We start from the raw sequence: 20,697 nt of genomic DNA on the forward strand, positions 1-20,697 counted from the left end.
ATCGTATTCTCTTGACAAAATTCTACCAGCCTGTGCCCTGCTTCATTTTGTACTCCAAGGCCAAACTTGCCTGTTATTCCAGTTATCTTTTGGCTTCCTACTTTAGCATTCCAATCCCCCATGATAATAAGGGCATCATTTTTAGGTGTTAATTCTAGAAGGTGTTGCAAGCCTTCATAGAACCGGTCAACTTCAGCCTCTTCAGCACCAGTGGTTGGGGCATAGACTTGAACTACTATGATGTTGAATGGTTTGCCTTGGATTTGAACTGAGATCATTCTGTCTTTTTGGAGGTTGTATCCAAGTACTGCTTTTCCTACTCTTTTATTGACTATGAAGGCTACTCCATTTCTTCTGAGGGATTCTTGCCCGCAGTAGTATACCTGATGGTCATCTGAATTAAATTCACCCATCCCTGTCCATTTTAGTTCACTGATTCCTAAGATGGAGATGTTCAATCCTGTCATCTCTTGTTTGACCACGTTCAGTTTGCCTTGATTCATAGATCTTACATTTCAGGTTCCTATGGCGTATAGATCTTTACAACATCGGACTATCCTTTCACTACCAGATACATCAACAACTGAGTGTCCTTTCGGTTTTGACCCAGTCGCTTCATTCTTTCTGGTGCTACTAGTACTAGCCCCCCGCTCTTCCCCAGTAGCATATTGGATACCTTCCGACCTGAGGGGCCTATCTTCTGGCGTCATATGTTTTTGCCTTTTGGTACTGTCCATGGGGTTTTCATGGCAAAGATACTGGAGTGGGTTGCCATTTCCTTCTCCAGTGGATCACGTTTTGTCAGAGCTCTCTGCTATGACCTGTCCATCTGGGGTGGCCTTGCATGGCATAGCTCATAGCTTCATTGAGCTACACAAGCCCCTTCACCACAACAAGGCAGTGATCCATGAAGGAGAGATTCGGACTAGATATCAGGAAAAGTTTCCTCACTGTCAGAGCAATTTGACAGTGGAACCAGTTGCCTCGAGAGGTTGTGGGCTCTGCCACACTAGAAACATTCAGAAAGAAACTGGACAGTAATCTGAGTGGGATGGTGTAAATCGGTGTCCTGCAACAACAGGGAGTTTGACCCGATGGCCTTCATGGCTCCTTCCAACTCAACTGTTTTATGATTCTATGCTCTTATAGCTCTTATAGCTATAAACATAGTAGCAAATCTGAGGAACCAAGAAGTGTGACTTACGTAGGATTCTTCTCATGATTATGGGGATGAAAACAGAGGTTTCAAGGAAGCTGAGCTATTTCCATTCAAAATAATAATACCATTCAGTTTTTTCAACCATGTGCGGATCAGATCTCAGCTGTCCTTTGGATGATGCACTTTCCCAAACTCTGCAGTGTAGTTCTTAGCTCAAAAAATGTACCAAAACAAGAAGAAAGTGTGTTTTGGATAACATATGATTTAAACTAATAGCTTGAGATATAATAGATTTAGACATGTGTATTTGTGGAAAAATATGTTCAAAACACATATTTAAATCTTTTTAATAAACCACATTAGTATGAATGGCATGGAATGGACTTATGAAAGAATGCAAGCCACACTGACACAGCCTGGAAATAGACTGACCTGTCTGTCCCTAATTCTGGCCAGGCAAACTGGAAGGACACCATGGTTATTAGTATCAAAAGCTACTACTCTGGTTCAGCAGAACCAACATGGATCACTCCCCATCCCATTCTCATCCACCAACGAGTGCAAAGCAGTCTCACTTCTCATATTGAGCCTGAGCTCACACTAGAAAGAATCCAGATGATCTTCTTCCAAGAAAATCTGGCATTGGGTCATTGCTACTTACTCAAAATAATTTGTTTGTTCTGCATATTTCATTGTTTCTTGGAGTGAATCTTTATTGTAGTGCAGCATTCACATAACTCTAATTAAGGACCAGGTATGTGCATTTGCTGTTAAACGCTGGCATCTTTCATTTAGCAATTAAAGTGTTTGCCATTAGTGCAAAGGTTTTTAATTTACACAGAACTGTTGGTCAGTCTGCTCTGGATAAGTCACAAAGTGCGGCTCTCCTGTCTGTACTTGCTGTGATAGAGCATCAAGGCGAATGAAGGCATGGATTATGATATAGTCTTCAGCAATGTAAGAGCACCTTCTTCCAGCTTGGGGAGCATAACCGGGGCTGTGAGCTGAAGTCCCAGGAGCTTTCCTAACTTCAAAATAGTCATTGCACAATGCATGCAAAGTCAAACATAGAAACAGAGTGAGTCAGAAGGGGTCTCCTGGGCCATCTGGTCTGACCGTGGGCTCCAGCTGGCTCCACTCATAATATGCCTACATCTTTAGCCACAGAGGGTATAAACATAGTTGATGATTCAGACTGGATGTAGGAGGTTGACACCACATCAAGACTTTTTGAGGGAGCCTGGCCTGAACTCAGTGGGGAACAATTTGAGAACTCCTAAATAGGAAACTGATCACCGATCCTGTGATACCCAGACACTGTTAAAGCATTCCATGAAACAGAGAAGCAAACAACACAGTATGGTTAGGAAATATTTGAACTAATGATTAAGGGTTAAGATTAGTTTGGAAAGGGTTTTATGGAAGCAGTTGAATCAGCAGAATTGTGAACATCAATAAATAAAATTGGAAAAAAGTACATTAGAAAGAAAGAAAAATATATGGGGAAAAAGATGCCAAGGGATATTCCACAAGTATAGCATATAACTTTGGTATTTGAACATGTCCATAAAAAGGTGAAAATTTTGTCTGCTATGGTCCCATTTAAATCATTCAATTCTTAATCAGAAATTAATCTAGTTTATAAAACTAATTGTTTTTATAATTGTTATAATATAACTAATTGTTATTTATAAAAAAATAACATTGCTTTAGAATTAGAATAAAGATCACTAACATTTGTAAAGATTCTACTTTCTTTAGCAATTAATTAAATTGTGCATAGTAAGCTTTCCATCTTTAGCTGGCATTATATTATTAAAATTGGTTAGTTCACCACTGCTGCATACTCAGTTAGCTTGGTTTTCCAATCTTCAACAGTTGGACGGTTTTCAGCTTTCCAATTTGAAGCAATTGATACTCTTGCCACTGTTATCATATGTTTGAATAACTCTAACATAATCTTTGGAATAGTCTCTGGTACGATACTCAATAACATATTCTTGGCTTTCATAGGAAAGTCAATTTTAAGTATTTTCTGCATTTACTTGTGTATCTGCTACCAAAATCTTTTGATTCAATCATATGTCCAGCATTTGCTTCTTTACATTTCCAACATTTTCTGTTGTAATTCTTGTCAATTTTCTGTATATCTTTTTAGGCAACATACCACTGAAAGTACATTTTCTCTTAATGCTTGACTGGCAGTAAATTTTATATTCATTGTCCATAGGCCTTTCCATTGACAGGACAATATTTCTTCTTCAAGATTTTGCATTCAACCCTTCATACATATTTTAACTTGTTGAGTCTTAGTGTAGTATTAGAGCAGTTGTTTACAGATTTGTTCTAGGAAAGATCTTTTCCATATTTGATTATACTGTCAAAATCCATCAGATTTCTTATTGTGCCTTTTCCTGTTTGAGTTTCATTTTTTTTTTTTTAAATTGAAGCCAGTTTGATGGTACAGGAGCCATTCTATGTGAGGCTGTAGAGACTGGCTCCAATTTTGTAGTCAGGATCCCTATAACTTGCACTATTGTAAGCAGGTGATTACCCAACTTTACTTTAAAAATTTCCTGTGGAGATCTTTCACTGTTGCTGTGTTGATCTAGCTGTCAGGAAGGTTTTGCTAATACTCAGCTTAATCTGATTCTCTGTTACTTAAACAGTTGACCTGGGCTGTATGTAGATTGCAGCTTCCCCATGGTTGATACAGTGCTGTGGATTAAATCTGAGAAAATATAAGCAAAATAATTAGGGCTAAAATAAAAGTGTATGTGTGTCATTCATGAAAATCTTTAACTATTCACTCTGTCTTCAGTGAAATTATCAGGATCAGACTAAAGAGAAGATCCCCCTTCTTAAGCTAGCTCAAAATGTTCCTCTTGGCCAGGTTCAGCTTGTAGAAAATGGGCTAAGGAGAACTGTTTGTAGGAAACATTTTAGAGCTGATTCACACATTCATCTTCAGTGGTTGATACCTAGCAATGAAATATGTGAGCTGGCTGCAGAAAAGTATGATTTAAAAGTTCTGTAATAGCAATCAGTTGGTATTGTAGTCATGGAGGGTCTTGTAGTGTATGAACCAGAACCATAAGTAGGACACAAACCTATCAAAGCTGTAGGACAGGAGTGCCCCAGCCCTACTCCAGTATCAGCTGAAACAATGCCAACCTTCATTGGTCAAATGTAGAGAGCAGATATTCCAAGGAAGTCCTTGCAGGACAGTTGCTCCAGCTGAATGAAGCAAGTGAACTACTCCTGTATCAAATTATTGCTGCTCATGAGTAGCAATTTCCTTTGGTGTAGGAGCTGGATAAAGTGCCCATATGCTTGATTAGATGTATCAAAAAGTGGTGGTGAGAAGCTTTATATAATACAGCTTTATATAATGTCATGTCTCTCTCTTACAGACTGTCCAAAGGGGCCTGATATCTTGGTAGTTCTCCTTTCAGTGGCTGGAGCCATCTTGCTTATTGGCTTGGCTACTCTGCTCATCTGGAAGTTGCTTATCACCATCCATGATCGGCGGGAATTTGCCAAGTTTGAAGAAGAGAGAGCCAGGGCTAGATGGGACACGGTAAGAAATACAGAATAATATGATGGGACAGAGAATAGATCTGTACCTTTTCTCCTAAGGAGAACGGTAGACTTACAGTGGCCCATACTTCAGCTTTCTTGGTGCAGTGTACCTAATGATGTCTGTGGGCTATGCATACTACATATCTGTATCCATTTTTATGCCTGTTTCAGGCTCCAGCTAGACGTTTCCCTAGGGAAATGTGTTAGGAGATGTTTGAGCTAATTAGTAAGCTTCCTGGAAACCAGCCCACATCTACTCCAGCATGGTGCCGTTGAAAAAAACAACACATGACTGGACATCATTGCTTTAGTATTTCCTGCCCTTTGCTCTGCTTCGGTGGCTAATACATGCAAAAGCTAGAAGAGAAACCATAATGCAATCATATAATGTTATGTTTGTACATGGTACTGGGGAGATAGAATGTGCCTTGCACTTGTTTCAGTTTCCTTAAAAAAAATCCTAGATTTGTAGTCTTCATGAGAACAAAGAATCCTGCCCCATTTTTTGACATTCCCAGCTAAGAGTCACTGGGTTGAGAGAGCAATTGTTAATTTTATGTCCATAACATATACTGGGGGTCAAACTATGTGGGAGGGCAGGGCACCCCCCTGACATAATTAGTTCCCCATCAGACATCATTCTTGGTAGATGACCCACTTGGTACCTCGGCCAGGGTGGCTTCACTGTGCACAGTGCCCTGAGAACTGGCCAGTGCACTGAGTAGAAGCCACCTGGAGCTACACTTTATGCACACTTCTGCCGTCGGGTGAAAATGCAGGGCAAGTAAAGCCCAAATGGGCAAGTACCTTCACTTCACTTGACTGGGGCAGCAAGCAGTGTGTAAAGGGAAGAGACTCGGCTGGTGCTAAACAAAGCTCCTGCAAGTGTTGGCTGAGATTTGTGTGCCACCCCGATATGAATGGGGAGGCACTCAATCTCTACTCCTACCAGTTGGAGTCCCCTTGTTTTGACTGAGCTGTGATTCCTGATAACAAGGGGATTACTTTTCCCAGTGCCTCCCAAGCTCACAGTAGCATCCATTGTAGGGAGGAGGGCTAAGGGAGGGGTCTCATGGAAGGAGCCCAAGGTTGGAGGTGCCCTATCCCTCATAAGGACACATATTTTGACAATAAGTTAATTAGCAGGTACAAGATATGCTTCGTTTAATCTATTCTTTTCTGTTCTGTTCCAGGCCAACAACCCATTGTACAAGGGTGCCACCTCCACGTTCACCAACATCACATACCGTGGGAATTCATGAAGGGAGGAAGTACATTTCAGGCCTTCCCAGGCCTTCCCTACTCATGTTTACAGAACAGTCGGTGTTGTGTTGGCATGTCTGTTGTGTGTTTGTGATATTTTAGCAGCTGTTGCTCAAGTTGCTCAAGAGCCTTTGCTCTTCACTGATCTGCTGTCAAGTGAGAATGACTGCATTAGCATTCTTCCAAAATTCTCTGTTTACCTCAGCTCACCCAGAACTGCGGCTGGAACCATGCATTGAAGGAGAAAGGAGGACTTACTGTTGAGTAAGCAATATACAAATCCCCAGGGGTCAGAGACCACACTCGTTGAATAAAATTAATGGGCAGGGATGTTGAGGTATATAATCTAACTCAAAAAGGTTTTTATAATGAAGTGTGGAATTGAGGGGTTCAGAAACAAAGTCTTGCAATTCCTAATACCAAAGCTTGAAATGGCTCAGCAAGTCACATCTAAGTATTCTTGGTGCCACTCCCTTCCCATGGAAAGTCTATTGTTGCAGAGCTTGCTTGTCAGTGTTTCCTGACTCCCAGTAGAAGTTGGAAAGTTTGGGGAATAGGGATGATGAAACTGAACTTCAAAACAGATTCAGAAATAAAATGTATTTTCTGGGGGCTTTGAAAAATGTATTTCCTGAATCCATTTCAAACTGAAGTAATTACTATATTATGAGAAAAGATGATACTATATATTTTTGAAATATTGTTCTAGTATTTTTGTCCACTTTAGGAGGTCACAGTTGTCTGCTATTTAATTTCTAGAAAGTGATGTGCATGTGTTCAAACTTTCCTGAACACTCTGTGAGCCTAACCATTCACAGATATGTAAGAGCTATTTGGTGAAGAAGGAAAATATATGTTGGAGGTACTTCATTTTCTATAATGGCATCCTATGTTCCAAGGCTCAAATTAAGCCTTCACCCAAAGGCTTCTGTACATCTTGTATAACAACTTGATCATCAAGGGATATGTTTGGGGAAGTATCCATAGCTTAGTGGTATGGACATGCTTTGCATAGAAAGGGTTGAAGGATTAATCCTCATTGTCAAGTTTAAAGCATGTAAACTAAAGCAAGAACCTGCTCATCAGAATGGAATAAGTATCTCTGCCAGTATGTCTGCATCCACATACTCCAAAGTCCTCAGTGTCTGCCTGTAGATGCATTCTCCTCACTCCTGCTTTTTACTCAGGGAACCAAAAATCCACCTTAAAGCAAAGAAATACTTCAGTGTCCTAAATGTCCAAACCACTGCCTCCAAAACTGTCCTCAGGTATGTTAAAGTGAGGAGAGGACATGCTGCAGCCAGTGAACCTCACTTCTCTGTGCCTTTGTTACCCAATATGTGTAAGACAAGTAGAAAGAGTCCTCCACTTTCCTCAGGCTATGAAATGCTCTTGCACAAGGGGGTGTTTTCACTGCTGGCCCATCTGCACCCCTTGTGGCTGCTCAGTCTCTAAAGGCCCACACTCATTTCTAGATGTGGGGGCAGCAGCACAGTACCCTTCCCGCCTTCCTGTCCTGGGTCCAAGTCAGCCACTCACACCAGCCCTCCTGTTGCCCAGCTGCAGCCTTCCCCAACTGGGTGCCTTCCCATGGTGACTGACTATGGGCTTCTCTGCATAAGGCATTTGTTTTATACTTGTCGTCCCTTACTCATGGAAGTTTGTAGGGCCTTCTCCCAACATCATCATCCTTCAGGGCCTCTTCACAGTTTTCCAGCCATTTACACAATTTTGGGGGGAAACGTCTAGTATTTTCTAGATGCTGCCATTGTTTGCTACAAAAGCTAGGGTAGTTTTACAATTCCACTCTGTACCAGTGTACCATGTTGTCTTGTGTAATGGGTAGTAATGAAAAAGCCTTGTGTGGAGGGCACTCTGTAAGTATGTCAGGAAGATGGAAGAAGAGTCCTTGATGAAGCGGGATCTTATATGCCTCATGCAAAGAAGCCCTGTACCTCCCATCAACTAAATGGACATAGAAGTATCCTCCCAAGGGCACCAGGTTGGGGAAGCTTATACATATTTCTTACATGTATAACTTTCTTACACTATGCAACCCTCCCACAACCCAGCACATTTCTGTCACAAATATCTGCCTCTGGAATGTTTTTTTAAAAAGGAGACAGTGCTGCAACTAGGATAGGCTATTGGGGATGATGGAACACAGGTTCGCTATTAGAAGAAGCTTGAGTTCCTTTTTGAGGGAGTCTCTGACAACAATTCACACAGTACCAATTTGCTTCTTTTCTACTGGCCCTGGAAATTATTCCCCAGGATTTCTTAGTCAGCATCCCATGTGCATGGTTACCAACTGTGGTGAATTTGTAGGCAGAGTGGAGTCAGGAAATGGCTCTGCTCCCTCCTTTTAAATGGGGGGTAGGCAGGAGTGTAAAATTGGTTTAAAAAAGAGGTTTGGCAGTGTTGTGAAGTCATGCCTGTAGCACATGCAAATAAAATCAAATTGTCTCAGACCACTGGCTTGTTGTGCTTTTCCTATTCATGTTTGCTTTTACCTCAATATCTTTAATATCAATATAAATTATACTGCAGAATAAATATGTTGCTGACACAAATCTACAAATTCATTAACTCCAAAATGTATGGAAAAGGGCAATCTTATATGGGTCTTCTCAGAAGTAAATTTTATTGAACAATGGGACTTATTTTAAGGCAAATGGATGGACTATGCAGCCTAAAATAATCAGTAGTTTGGAGTACATTCCCTAGATGGGAAAGGCTAAAGTGCTTAGGAAAGACATCAGTTGCGTGGCATGATAGCAATATGTACGATTATAAATTATGCAAACAACAGAATGTGAGATGTGTCTCATAATACTAGATTCAGAGTACACGAAGTGCTTTTCACACAGCATAGAACTGTAAGTGTTGAAATGGGCCATTTAGGTGACCAAGTTGAACCCCCCCCACTTGGTGCACTTTAAAGCAGCCCTGATCCAGGGCCCTCTAAGCCTTTGCTTGGATATGTGCAGCAACAAGAGAGCCTACCACTTCACTAGGCAGTTGGTTTCATAATTGGCTACCTACTTTGGCTGTTAGGAAGTTTTTCTTGATGTGCAACCAAAACCTGCTTTCCTTTTACTTAAGCAGAGCTCTCTAGGATTGTCCAGGGCCTATTACATGCTGGCTCAAGGACATCTTGGAGCCATCTGAGGCCCACTGTAATATATTCACTAGACACTTCCAGGACAATCTGTATTCACCAGAACTCAGACTCCAATGGTATAGCAGTTGAATCTGGTGAGATATCCAGAGCACAGCCTAGTTGTGTTGGATGAGTACCTGTTACTACAACTCAAGGATGATAACAAGGTGCTTGAACAGGCTAGTGTGACCATGTCAGTACTGGATCCTTGCTCCACTTGACTAATAGAACTCAGTAAGGAGGGAACTGCTAGCTGGGTCAGGGAGTTGATTAATGCTTTCCTGTGAAAAGAACTGGTCCCTGGCCGCCTGAAACAAGCAGTGGTGAGACCACTCCCAAAGAAAACCCTCCCTGGACACAGAAGAATTCAACAATTTTAGGCTGGTGGCAATTATCCCTTCCGTGGCAAAGTTCCTGAGTGGTGGCCAACCAGCTTCAGCCACTCTTGGATGAGACTCATTATCTGGATCTATTTCAGCTGGGGTTCAGGTCTGGTTTTGTACAGAAACAGCTTTGGCCACCCTGATGACCTATGCTTGGAGATAGACAGGGGGAATGCAACCTTGTTGGTTCTTCTGGACCTCTCAGCAGCCTTTGATACCATTGGCCATGGTATCCTTATGGGGCCACTGAGTTGGGTGCGAGAGGGCACTGCATTGCAGTGGTTCCACTCCCACTTGGATGGTAGGCTTCAGAAGGTGGTGCTTGGAGGATATTGCTCTCTTAGATCCTCCAGTATGAGGTTCCTCAGGGGTCAGTCTTCTCTCCCACACAATTTTAACATCTACATGAAACTGCTGAGTGAAGTCTTCCAGAGTTTAGGGTGTGTTGTCATCAATATGATGATTTGAAAATTATACTTCTATTGATACAACCAAAAATGTATTTGCCTTTTTTTGCAGATACATCACACTGCTGACTCACATGCAGTGTGTGATTGGCCACAATATGAGATCCTATGCTGTTGCCAAACCAGGTGTCTCACATTTTATACCTGTGCCTTTAATTTCTATTTTTAAATGAAGAACTTTGCACTTGTCTCTGTTGAATTTCATTTTGCTGTTGCCTGCTCATTTTCTTAACTGGTCAAGACCATATTAATTTTTTCCCTATCTTTTAAAGTATAAGCTATCCCATTCAAGTGTCATTTACAATATGATAAACATTTTCCCCACCTGTCCTTTTCTCCACATCAGTAATAAATACTTTATTTCTGGAATCTGTGGCCACATGCGATATGAGGATGGCTGATAGCTGATACTGGGATAACAATATAAATATGATGGTTGTATAGTTGTAAAGTTGTGTCCAACCCCTCACAACCCAATAGACAACATTCCTTCAGGCTCTCCTGTGTCCATGGGGTTTTCATGGCAAGGATACTGAAGTGGGTTGCCATTTCCTTCTCCAGTGGATCACCTTTTGTCAGAGTTCTCTGCTATGACATGTGCATCTTGGGTGCCCCTGTATGGCATAGCTCATAGCTTCATTGTGCTATACAAGCCCATTCGCCACAGCAAGGCAGTGATCCATGAAGGGGTGGCCAACTGCAAATGAGGGCAGGACTCCTGCACATTTCTTGTCTGGAAGAGGGAATTTATCAGGTTCTGTTTATTTCCTGTTCTACATGACAAGTTGTACTGGTTAAATGTTCATCTTCCTCACAACCATGAATAGCTGCAAGAGTCCAGGGCTTGCCCAACTACTATGCAGAGCAAGGTGGACTCCTGAACTAGCTTCCATTGGGTGTCATAAAAAGGCACCAAATAATTAATTACGTATGTTTTACTCCCACATTTAAAGAGTCTGTGGGATTTTCTACCTAAGATGGGTACTATAGCCAGCTGTACTGCAGGAAACAAAAGCAGCTTTGCAGGAACCTTGTCCTAGCGATCTTCTCTTCCAAATAGAAATACTTGGAGAAACCGTTGGGGCATCCCCCATGTCTGAACTAGTGCTGAAATGTAAATAGAAGGTACCCAGAAAGACGGAGGAAATCCAGATGAGGTTTTATTACAGTGGGCACTCTGTTGCAGTGTGCCACCTACTTTGTTCCTGTTGGTTCCTGCATGCCGTCTGGATCAGTGGGAGGTGTGACACACTCTTTACATGGTTTATGGAAGGCACCTCAGATTCTCAGTTGGCACATCTGAAACTTTCAGCCCCCTCTAGCAGAATACCTTCACCAACATGGTTTTGATTAAGTGTTAGAACAACGGTGACACCTAGGGGCAATTTTGGGGATTTCTTCAAAAGGATATGTAGCATTCTATCATATAAAAACATGTAGGATTTGCATAGTGTTTGTGTGTGTGTTCCAAGCAGTTCACATAGTTTCATTTATGTATAATTAAACTTAAAGCACAGCCTGGGATGGGGTGGCTACTTGCCTCAAACTGAGGCAAGCTTTGCACCTGAATTTAGTGCAAAAAGTTGAGATTCAATGAAGGATGTCCCATTTTATAACTCAGCCTCTTAACCACTATGCTACACTATTAGGACATCAGCTGATACATGCATACCCAAACATGGTAGCACCTTATCTTTTAGCAAAACTCAGTCACAGGCAAACCAACTGAACTGCACTGACATTTAATCATTCCCATATTGCGAAGGGTTATGCTTTGAGACACAAGATTCTCAATTTATGGTGTGCTAGAAAATTCCACTTCACATTAATGCATCTATTTCCCTTTATTGGAATATGTTGAGAATATTGCAGTTGTTCTGCTATCTGTTGCACTTTTCTCTGTAATTTGTGCTGGCCTCCTGCTTGATGTGTTACAAACCAGCACAATTTCTGAACTGGCACAGGGTCTAAATATTTTGAGGTGAATTTGGAGGCAAAGATCTACATCTTTTGGGATGGGGTGAAGTTATTTTCTACAACATTATCTTTGTTGGGATCAGCTGCTGCTCTATGACATCATCAAGTTGGAACCCCTCTTATAACAGTTGGCATCTAAGTGGTGGTGGAGAATGTGGCTTGGGGAAGAGATGTGCCTCCATCTCTACCAGAGAACCACCTCCCCCCAACGCTTTTCACCATCCTCTTGTTAGGGATAAAACTCCAGCTGTCATTGTGGTCCTTGGAACAATGGAAATCCTGACCTCTGTTTCTTATTCCTGTTTGTGGTCCTAGCTGCCTCTCCACCTTGCCTGTTCCTTTCGTCTTGGGCTGTCAGCCATTACCAACAAAAGTGCTGATCCCTGAGGAGTCATAGCAAGTGAGTGGTGGGAGGGAAGGGGTTAAAAAAACTGGCCTCTTAAGCACCTTTTCATGTTACTTGTGCCTCCACTGGCTGAGCATGACTCTAAATGCTAGCAGTGGTGATAATGATTCCTTTTCTACCTTCAAGGAGTCTTTGATGTGGCCTTCACTTTTTTCTGTTGACCTTTTACTTTTCAGGTTTGACTAATATCTCCGCTAATGTGAAAAGAGTAAAACTTTCCTCTATACTTCCTGACAAAAAAAATGGATAACCCCCTTGACAGCACCGACAGGTAACAGATTCTCTGTCTGGGCAACTTAGAGGTTTCTCAGGTAGCAACATGCCCCTAATTAGGACTACCAAATTGTAAAGGCTACAACTGTAACTTTAAAATATGAATGGCCCACAAAGTGAAATGCAGCCCATCAGCTATGTATTTCAGTGGGCTGCATTCAGACAATTCAGGTGAATTACATAAGGTGTGTTAGCTCTGCTAAACTGTGTGTATAGGGGTGGGGACTATTTCCAGCACTTAATAATTGTATGCACAGAAACCCACATGTCCATCTTGCAAATCTTTTCCAACAAGGTCTGCCCCATGAGACAGGGGTTGTGACCACACCCATAACTGCATAGGCTGTGACCACACCAGGTGGAGATTGCCCGATAAGTAAATTGTATACAGTCCCTCAGCCACCTGGATAAGGCACTTGCTGCCTTCTTTCCTGGGCTCCCTGATGCAAAGCCAGAAGTAATGCCTCTGATTCTCTAATGGATAAGGGCTTGCTACATCCAACTTAATGTCACATGTACACACTCCCACACATTCAGCTTATGCCTTATTCAACTATGCTGAGTAGGAGGAGGGCAAAATGAGGGAACAAACACTTTGGTCAGCCTATGAAGCACAGAGGTCATCTTTGCAATAAGCTACAAGTTGACATGAAGAACGATTTTATCAGAATGGAAACAGCATAGTTCTAGACCAGAAGAAAATCCACAGCCTCTGAAACTGTAACTACTGATCCTTCTTTTAAGAGTGAATTAACACATCAGCACCATGACCATTGATGTAAAGGATGGCTCAATAATACTCCACATTACAACTCAGAGTCTGATTAGGGCAATAAGAGTGGATGTTGTCAGTCTAGGAACATGATATGTTCATAGAGACTATGAACCTACAGTCAGGAGGGTGAAACTGAAAAATACATCTCAACATGCTTTTAAGTGCCACTGTGGATTTCTTCAATTAACTGGCCTATAGTCATCCATCGAGGTCTGACTGCAAAACTCCTAGTAGAAAGAATATGCCAGCTGGTTTGTTGAGGGATGTTTTGCTGATATATTATCTGTGCATATCAGCACAAGTTCATATTTACTTTGGGACTGAAATACCAGCAAAGCTAATTTGATGGTGCAAGGACAACAGTCAATTTATGCTTTTCTGAACCTCTCTCTTGGTCCAAGTGCTTGTGAAATAAAGCCCATTAGAGAAAATTATCAGATGGCATGCAAGAGAAATGGATCTCAGAATATTTCATGTACAGAGAGAAACAACAAATCACTTCCCATCCTTCTCTTTTTTTTTCAGTGTTAGCAATTTTGCCAAGTGAAAAAACAATCTGAGTTTTGTATTCAGCCCAGCAAGTTTAGCTGGCACAATCCACTCTAAAATGATAAACCCTTCTTAAAATATGACAACACAAAAATTAATGTATGAAACAGATGCATATCCCATGGAATTAGGAAGGATAGCTTAACACCTTAACATTTAAAATGATCTTGATAGGTTACAAGATCTGGCACTTTTATTCTGTTATTTTCTCTTGACAATGTTTCCTCTTTGGCCCTTAAAGTCTGAAGCCTTGCTAAGATGTGTAAGATAAACAGAGGGAAACTGAGAAATGGGGGGGGGGGGAGCTCTTCTAACCTTACATTATTTGCATGAGAAGAAGACAATCCTTCCATGGAACAGGGCTTATCCTGCAAGCTGGTTCTGCCTCCTTTCCTCATCAGAGGCATACTCCCAAAGTGTTGTTTAAAGTTACTGCGTGCATGTCTGGGTTGCACTTTAGTAACCTTGCTCTTGCTGTATGTGGCTTCTCATGAAATGCGCTTATGCTCCTCACATGTTCAGAGGCACTCTTCACTCATGGCAGTGGTTTTTTTTTTCAACCTTTCCACAGCTGGGGACAGGCAAAAACAGGAAAACCACCTCAGGAACTGCTGAGGCAGAAATAAAAAGCACCGTACACTTAACACAGTATTCTGTGTATTAGTTTCCAAACACAATGCCAAAAAACAAAACAACCAGAAACTGAGCAACAAAAAGAACAAAATACTAAAATCTGTGTGGTGTGGCTCCCAGCTGGCTCCTACCAAGCCATCCCTCCCCTCCCCGGCGGCACTGGCACACCCCCCACGAACGCAATGCCAACTAAGGAATTGGTGGTGGAGCACAGGCAGCCCCTGCACCAGTCTGCAGTGAGTGGGATGTGCCCCCACTCCCCATCCCTGGACTGGCAGAAACCTCTGGCGGACCAGCACTGGTTCACAGACCAGCGGCTGAAAACCACTGACTTATACTAATGCTAGGAGTCCTCTCTCTAAAGGCACCCAATACATTATAGCCAGTGTGGTGTAGTGGTTAAGAGCATGGGACTGGGACTCAGAGGATCTGGGTTCTAGTCCCCGCTCAGCCATGGAGCCAACTGGGTAACTTTGGGCCAGTCACAGACTCTCAGCCCAACCTACCTCACAGGGTTGTTGTTGTGGGGATGAGATGGAGGAGGAGAGATGATGTAAGCTGCCTTGAGCCCTTTGTAGGAAAAAGGCAGGATATAAATCACAATATAAATAAATAAATAAATAAATAAATAAATAAATAAATAAATAAATAAATAATAGCACTTAGCTCTAGTTCAAATATATTTGTCAGTTAACCAGAAGAAAACAGCCAAGTTAGGATCATCACACCATTTCATTACCTCCTTTGCGTGTTTTGTTAGGTGAATGGACAGATGAATAGGCCTCAGATGTACTGGAATCTCCTCAGCCCTAGCTTATTAAAAATGCAGGACTCTGTTTCGGAGTTCAGCAAACCTGGACCTCTTCTGAAAAATGGAATACAAGTTAGGACTGAGTAAAAATATGGTGCATGTTTCATGAACATTCCTCCACGCTGCTGCTGCTGCTGCTGCTGCTGTTGCTGCTGCTGCTGCTGCTAATAATAATAATAATAATAATAATAATAATAATAATAATAATCTGGATTTCTGGAAATCTTTTGGAGGCATTTTCATTAATTTTCTTGGGCAAAAGCAATGGAGAATGTATAAGGACCTCATCACCCCACATGTTCAGATACCACCTCCCCCTCATATGGCATTTAGGCAGGGGTAGAAGAGCTCTGTGCTGAACTTCATTTTTATGTGTTTGCAGACTAACCCTACTTCTCCCAGGAGAGGCCAGCTCATCTTGAATGGTCAAATGAAGGTAGTTCAGAGTGAGAGAAGCATAGCGCTCATTGCTATTGCTTTCCCTTAGTAGCCTCTTCACACATGACTTATGTGAAGGAGCATCCTCTGACTAAAGGGCTGCAAGGGCATGCCTCTGGCCAAGTTGTTTGGGTTGGCAGGCCTGTGCACAATGACTCTCTATGGCCAGGCTTCCCCAGACCTGGATACATGTATCATGCAGGTGCCACAGGCTAAGAAAACCCACACACACTCACGGAAGTCTGTATGCACAGGTTATCTTGCTTCAGGCATGTGGCAGGGCCAGCTTTGTGTTGGCAGGCACTCACCAAATTTGCAGCCCCTATAACCAATGCCAGCGGCAGCCTCCCATAAGGAAGGGTAAAGTCCTCGCCTCAGGCAGTGGAGTTTTGAGGAGCAGTAAGCTGCACCTCTCTGTCCTGCTCCCATCAAGAGGTCCTGCCTCTGCCCTCAGATAGCGCCCCCAGTCATTTTTCTTCCATGGTATTTGCCACAGCAGGAGATAAGAACCTCAGCACTCCTGGTGTGTTGGGAATGTTGTATTGTTTATTGGTATTGATGTTTTAATTGTTTTATTTATGTAGTTTTAACGTTTTGTGGTGATTTTATTACGTAAACCATCCAGAGCCATGAGGCTATTGCGATGGTATACAAAAGTGTTAAATAAATAAACAAACCAGCCAACCAACCAGAGAGCTTCTCGAGAGCAACGGCCCTTGTGATGACCCAGGCCCTCTTTTTTTTCTCTGAGGGAACCCTCTCAGCCAGAGCCAGAGAGTGGGCAGGCTCTCTGGAGAGCTACCCTGGCTAGGGTCGTTCTTCAGAGAGGTGGCCAGACCACAAGGCCTGGTCCTGAGGGAGCCAACAGGCATTGTGCTGGGAAGGGTCCTGGGGGAAGGGTCCCCTCAGAGCCAGACATTGTGGTGAGCTCTCAGTGTGTGTTTTTCAGGCAGCGGGAAAGCTCAGGCCTGAGCTGTGCAGTGCCCCTTTCCACGACTAACATGTGAAAAGGGTAACAGTCACATAGCTGGATCTGATGGGTTGCACTTGATAATACTTCTACTGCAGGGAGAAAGAAGGGCTATTTTTCAAACAAAACCCAGCATCAGCACTGTAGCCAGTTTAGCCTGTGAAGGGTAACAATGAATAAGCTGCTCTTGTGGGGAGGCAGGTTCTTCATAGACTTCCCAAAGATCCTTTTTCAAACCAAAAAAGTGTTATCTGGAGAGGATTTGTCTCAGACATAATAGAAGCCCTCTCCAAACGCCATATAGCAAATGTAATTGAAGCAGAAATGTAAAGCATTCACAATTTTGTGATAAATAATTTAAAATTTGGTCTCAAGGGGGTTATTTTTAGCAAAAGAGGCATCCTTTCCATCTAACTACACTCTTTCTTGGGACTATGTGGTAATTTATAACTGTATTGTTTATGGTTAGTCATACTGAAAAACTATTAAAACATCTATGGTATAAATTTAAACCAAGTGGAATTTCTTTAGCTCCCCAGACTTTATCCCCATACCCTAGGAATTAGAGAATGCTAAATATTTCTTACTAGAGTGCAGCAAACTTGACAACGAATTGGCCTTCTATAGTTTGGAATTATGGCAGGTAAGCAGTTTTTACTTGGGATTTAAAGGCGCAACACACACATGCCAGATCCATGCAAATTTGGGGAACGTAGATCTGTGTGAGATGATGACACTAAATTTGTCCAGCTATACTATAGCATTATGTTTTAATCTGTGTCTGCAACTGGCCATTTCCTCTGATTTTCACAGCAATCTCCAGAATGAAAGTGGACTGACTGAGAGCAGTAAACCCCAAGACCCTAATGAGCAACTCATAGAGGGCAGCAAACCCCCTGGTACATATGAAGAGACTGAATCCAGCAGCCCCCAAGAGCTAAATGAGCAGGTGCAAGTGAGCAGCAAACCCCAGGACCCAGATAAGCAGGCTGAAGACAGCAAAATCCAGGACCTAAATGAGCAAGTCAGCAAGCCACAAGACCCAAATGAGCAGGTCAACAACATCCCAGACCCAAAAGAGCAGGTCAACAACATCCCAGACCCAAAAGAGCAGGTCAACAACATCCCAGACCCAAAGGAGCAGGTCAACAACATCCCAGACCCAAAGGAGCAGGTCAACAACATCCCAGACCCAAAGAAGCAGGTCAACAACATCCCAGACCCAAAGGAGCAGATCCAAGAGAGCAACAAACCCCAAAACCCACATGAACGGGCTGAAAACAGCAGCATACAAGAGCTAACTGAGCAGGTTCAAGAGAGTGACAGATCCCAAGACCAAAATGAGCAGGCTGAAGGGAGAAAACTACAAGAATTAAACGAACAGATCAAAGACAATGAGCAGCTAGAAATTCCACCTCAGAAGCAGCCTGAGAAAGAGGCTGTCCTGTCTTCAGTGACTGGTGCACAGGATGTTCCTTTGAGGGAAACGCAGGCTGAGTCACATCACGCCCTGGCCCCTGAACCCAGGCTGGAAGAGTAAGTCTAGCACTGCAGTGTAAAGCCTGGGCTTAAGGTCTGGTTCTTTAAGGTTCCCTCCCCACACACCCCTTGCCACTCTGGGTGGTGTGCAGAGCACCTTGTTTGAGGATGCTTACAGAGTTCCTTACAGTAGGGACATCTCACCTGTAATACTAAGAATGTATTTCCTCATTTTATTAACGTCTTTGTTAAGAGTTAATTCATGTTATTAAGTACTCTTAAAATAAGAATTCCCCTCTTCTCCCAATAATTCTATCTCTAGTGGCCACCTTGTCCAGTATCAAGACATGGTGGCCATGTAATAAAAATTGATTCTTGTTGCTGTAACATTTATTGCAGAATCCATGTCTATAACTTGGCTACTAAGACAAATCAACTTCAGGTGTAGTCCTAGGCGCGTTCAGTCAGAAAAAGCATCCTGGGAGTTGTATGGCTCAGCTTTGGTCTAGGTCTGCACCTTTAAGGAAGTTCATGGAAGGAAAGTTTCCTGCCATCTCCTCTCTGCTGTAGCTTTCTGCACCCCCTGAAAACCTTCCCACAGGGTCAGGAGGGCCCATGTGGAATGGGCAATGGGGCCTGTCAAGAGAAAATGGGATTTTAGGTGATTCTGCTCCACCAGCAGCCTTCCTCTCCTCATGCCACATTGATTCATTTCCCCTGCTCCCAATTAACTCCACATTGTTGCAAGTCGGATTAATTAATGAGAAAATGTCCTTCCATAAAGTTCCTTAAAATAGCTTATCCTAGGAGCCAAGCCTATATAATTAGTCAAAAATTAGTTTTCACTAGTTAAGCTGAGTGATACTGTACAACATAACATCTAGATTAGTATATCCAGTATAAGAGTCAGCACTGTACTTTGCTTACAAACCCCATTTGAAAGTAAGTTTTCCATTATTTAAGCCTTTTTTTTGTCAATCCAGGATAAAGACAAGCAAAATGAAAAGCTAAAGAGATTGGAGGTGTTTAGTTGAGAAGAGTAATGACTAAGGCTGTGATCCTGTGCGGATGTCCCTGTGTCCCTCTTTTTTTTTTTTTTTTTGCAAAACAGCAATAGACAATTTTAGCCATCTAATTGCAGCACTGCAGAGTGGAAGGGAATGGGTCTAAGATGCTGCCAGGCAAGCTCTCCTCCAGCACCACGTTTCAAATGCATCTATTTTCTTCCTGTCAGCTTTCTTCACTATCCCACTTTCACACACATGCACAGTGATCTAGAATACAATTATGTGGATGACTTTGTCCTTGGTCCCCAGTGAAATGCCTTACACTGGATGATCTTTTCTAGTTCCTTCATTGCTGCCCTTCTGAATTTGAGTCTCCACCAGGTATCTTGACTGCAGTCTCCCTTTAAAGTGACACCTGAGCCAAGGTATGCAAAATCTTTCACAATTTCATTTCTTTATTGTTGACATTTAAGTTGTGTAGTTCTTCTGCAGTTATGGCTTTTGTTTTCTTCATGTTCAGCTGCAGTCCTGCTTTTATGATTTCTTCTTACACTTTTATCAGGAGTTATTTCAATTCATTGCTGCTTTCTGCCAGGACTATTGTATCATCTGCATGTCTTAAATGATGTGCTTTCCACCAATTTTCACTCCTCCTTCCTTTAATCACAATTCAGCTTTCCAAATGATATGTTCTACATACAGATTGAACAGAGAGATAAATTAGACCCTTATCTGATGTCTATGTCTGTAGGAAACTGTTCTGTTTCACCATATGCTGTAGCTTCTTGTCCACAATAAGGTTATACATTGGCACAATCAAGTGCTGAGACACACTCATTTCTTTCAGGAACGTTAATAGTTTCCTGTGATCCACACAGTAAAAGGCTTAATCTATAAATCACAGACTGATCTTTTGAAATTCCTTGTTTTGTTCCAGTAGCCAACATGCATTTGCAATATGATCTTGAGTCCCTCTTCCTTTTCTGAATCCAGCTTGAACATCAGGGATTTTGCACTCCAAATAGAATAATATTCTTTGTTGCAACACCTTGAGCATCATTTAGCTTGTATTGGAAATTAGTGCAATGTTCTTATGGTTGCTGTCCTCTTTTGCCTCTCCTTTCTTTGACTCTGGAATGTATATTGAATGTTTCCAGTCTGTGGGCCATTGTTTTACTTTCCATTTTTGTTGGCAAATTCTTGTTACAATTTGGAGCATTTCAGTTTCTGCAGTTTGGGTGCTTATTCGCTCTATTTTTAGAGCAGCTTTTACTTCACTTTCTAATATTGCAGGTTTGTCCTCACAGCATTCCTCTTCAAAGGAGCATATCATCCAGCTTCTCTTTATGTTATCCTGATCAG

General features: G+C 42.2%; 2 protein-coding genes across 2 annotated transcripts in view; both read left to right on the top strand.

Annotated features, from left to right (window-relative positions):
- ITGB3 (integrin subunit beta 3) overlaps positions 1-8,475 on the top strand; it is a 66,809-nt gene extending 58,334 nt beyond the window's left edge. The window contains exons 14-15 of the mRNA XM_044446988.1: positions 4,573-4,739; positions 5,935-8,475. Of these exons, the coding sequence (XP_044302923.1) occupies positions 4,573-4,739; positions 5,935-6,003 (236 nt within the window). The 3' untranslated portion in view covers positions 6,004-8,475. The remainder of the gene's footprint in view (positions 1-4,572; positions 4,740-5,934) is intronic.
- Positions 8,476-12,324: 3,849 nt separating this feature from the next.
- The window catches only part of LOC123031728, a 30,381-nt gene continuing 22,008 nt past the window's right edge, over positions 12,325-20,697 (top strand). The window contains exons 1-3 of the mRNA XM_044446995.1: positions 12,325-12,394; positions 12,577-12,671; positions 17,663-18,385. Coding sequence (XP_044302930.1) covers positions 12,643-12,671; positions 17,663-18,385 — 752 coding nt within the window. The 5' untranslated portion in view covers positions 12,325-12,394; positions 12,577-12,642. The remainder of the gene's footprint in view (positions 12,395-12,576; positions 12,672-17,662; positions 18,386-20,697) is intronic.

This window comes from Varanus komodoensis, unplaced genomic scaffold (assembly GCF_004798865.1).
Source record: "Varanus komodoensis strain SLA01 unplaced genomic scaffold, ASM479886v1 scaffold50, whole genome shotgun sequence".
Lineage (NCBI taxonomy): Eukaryota > Metazoa > Chordata > Lepidosauria > Squamata > Varanidae > Varanus > Varanus komodoensis.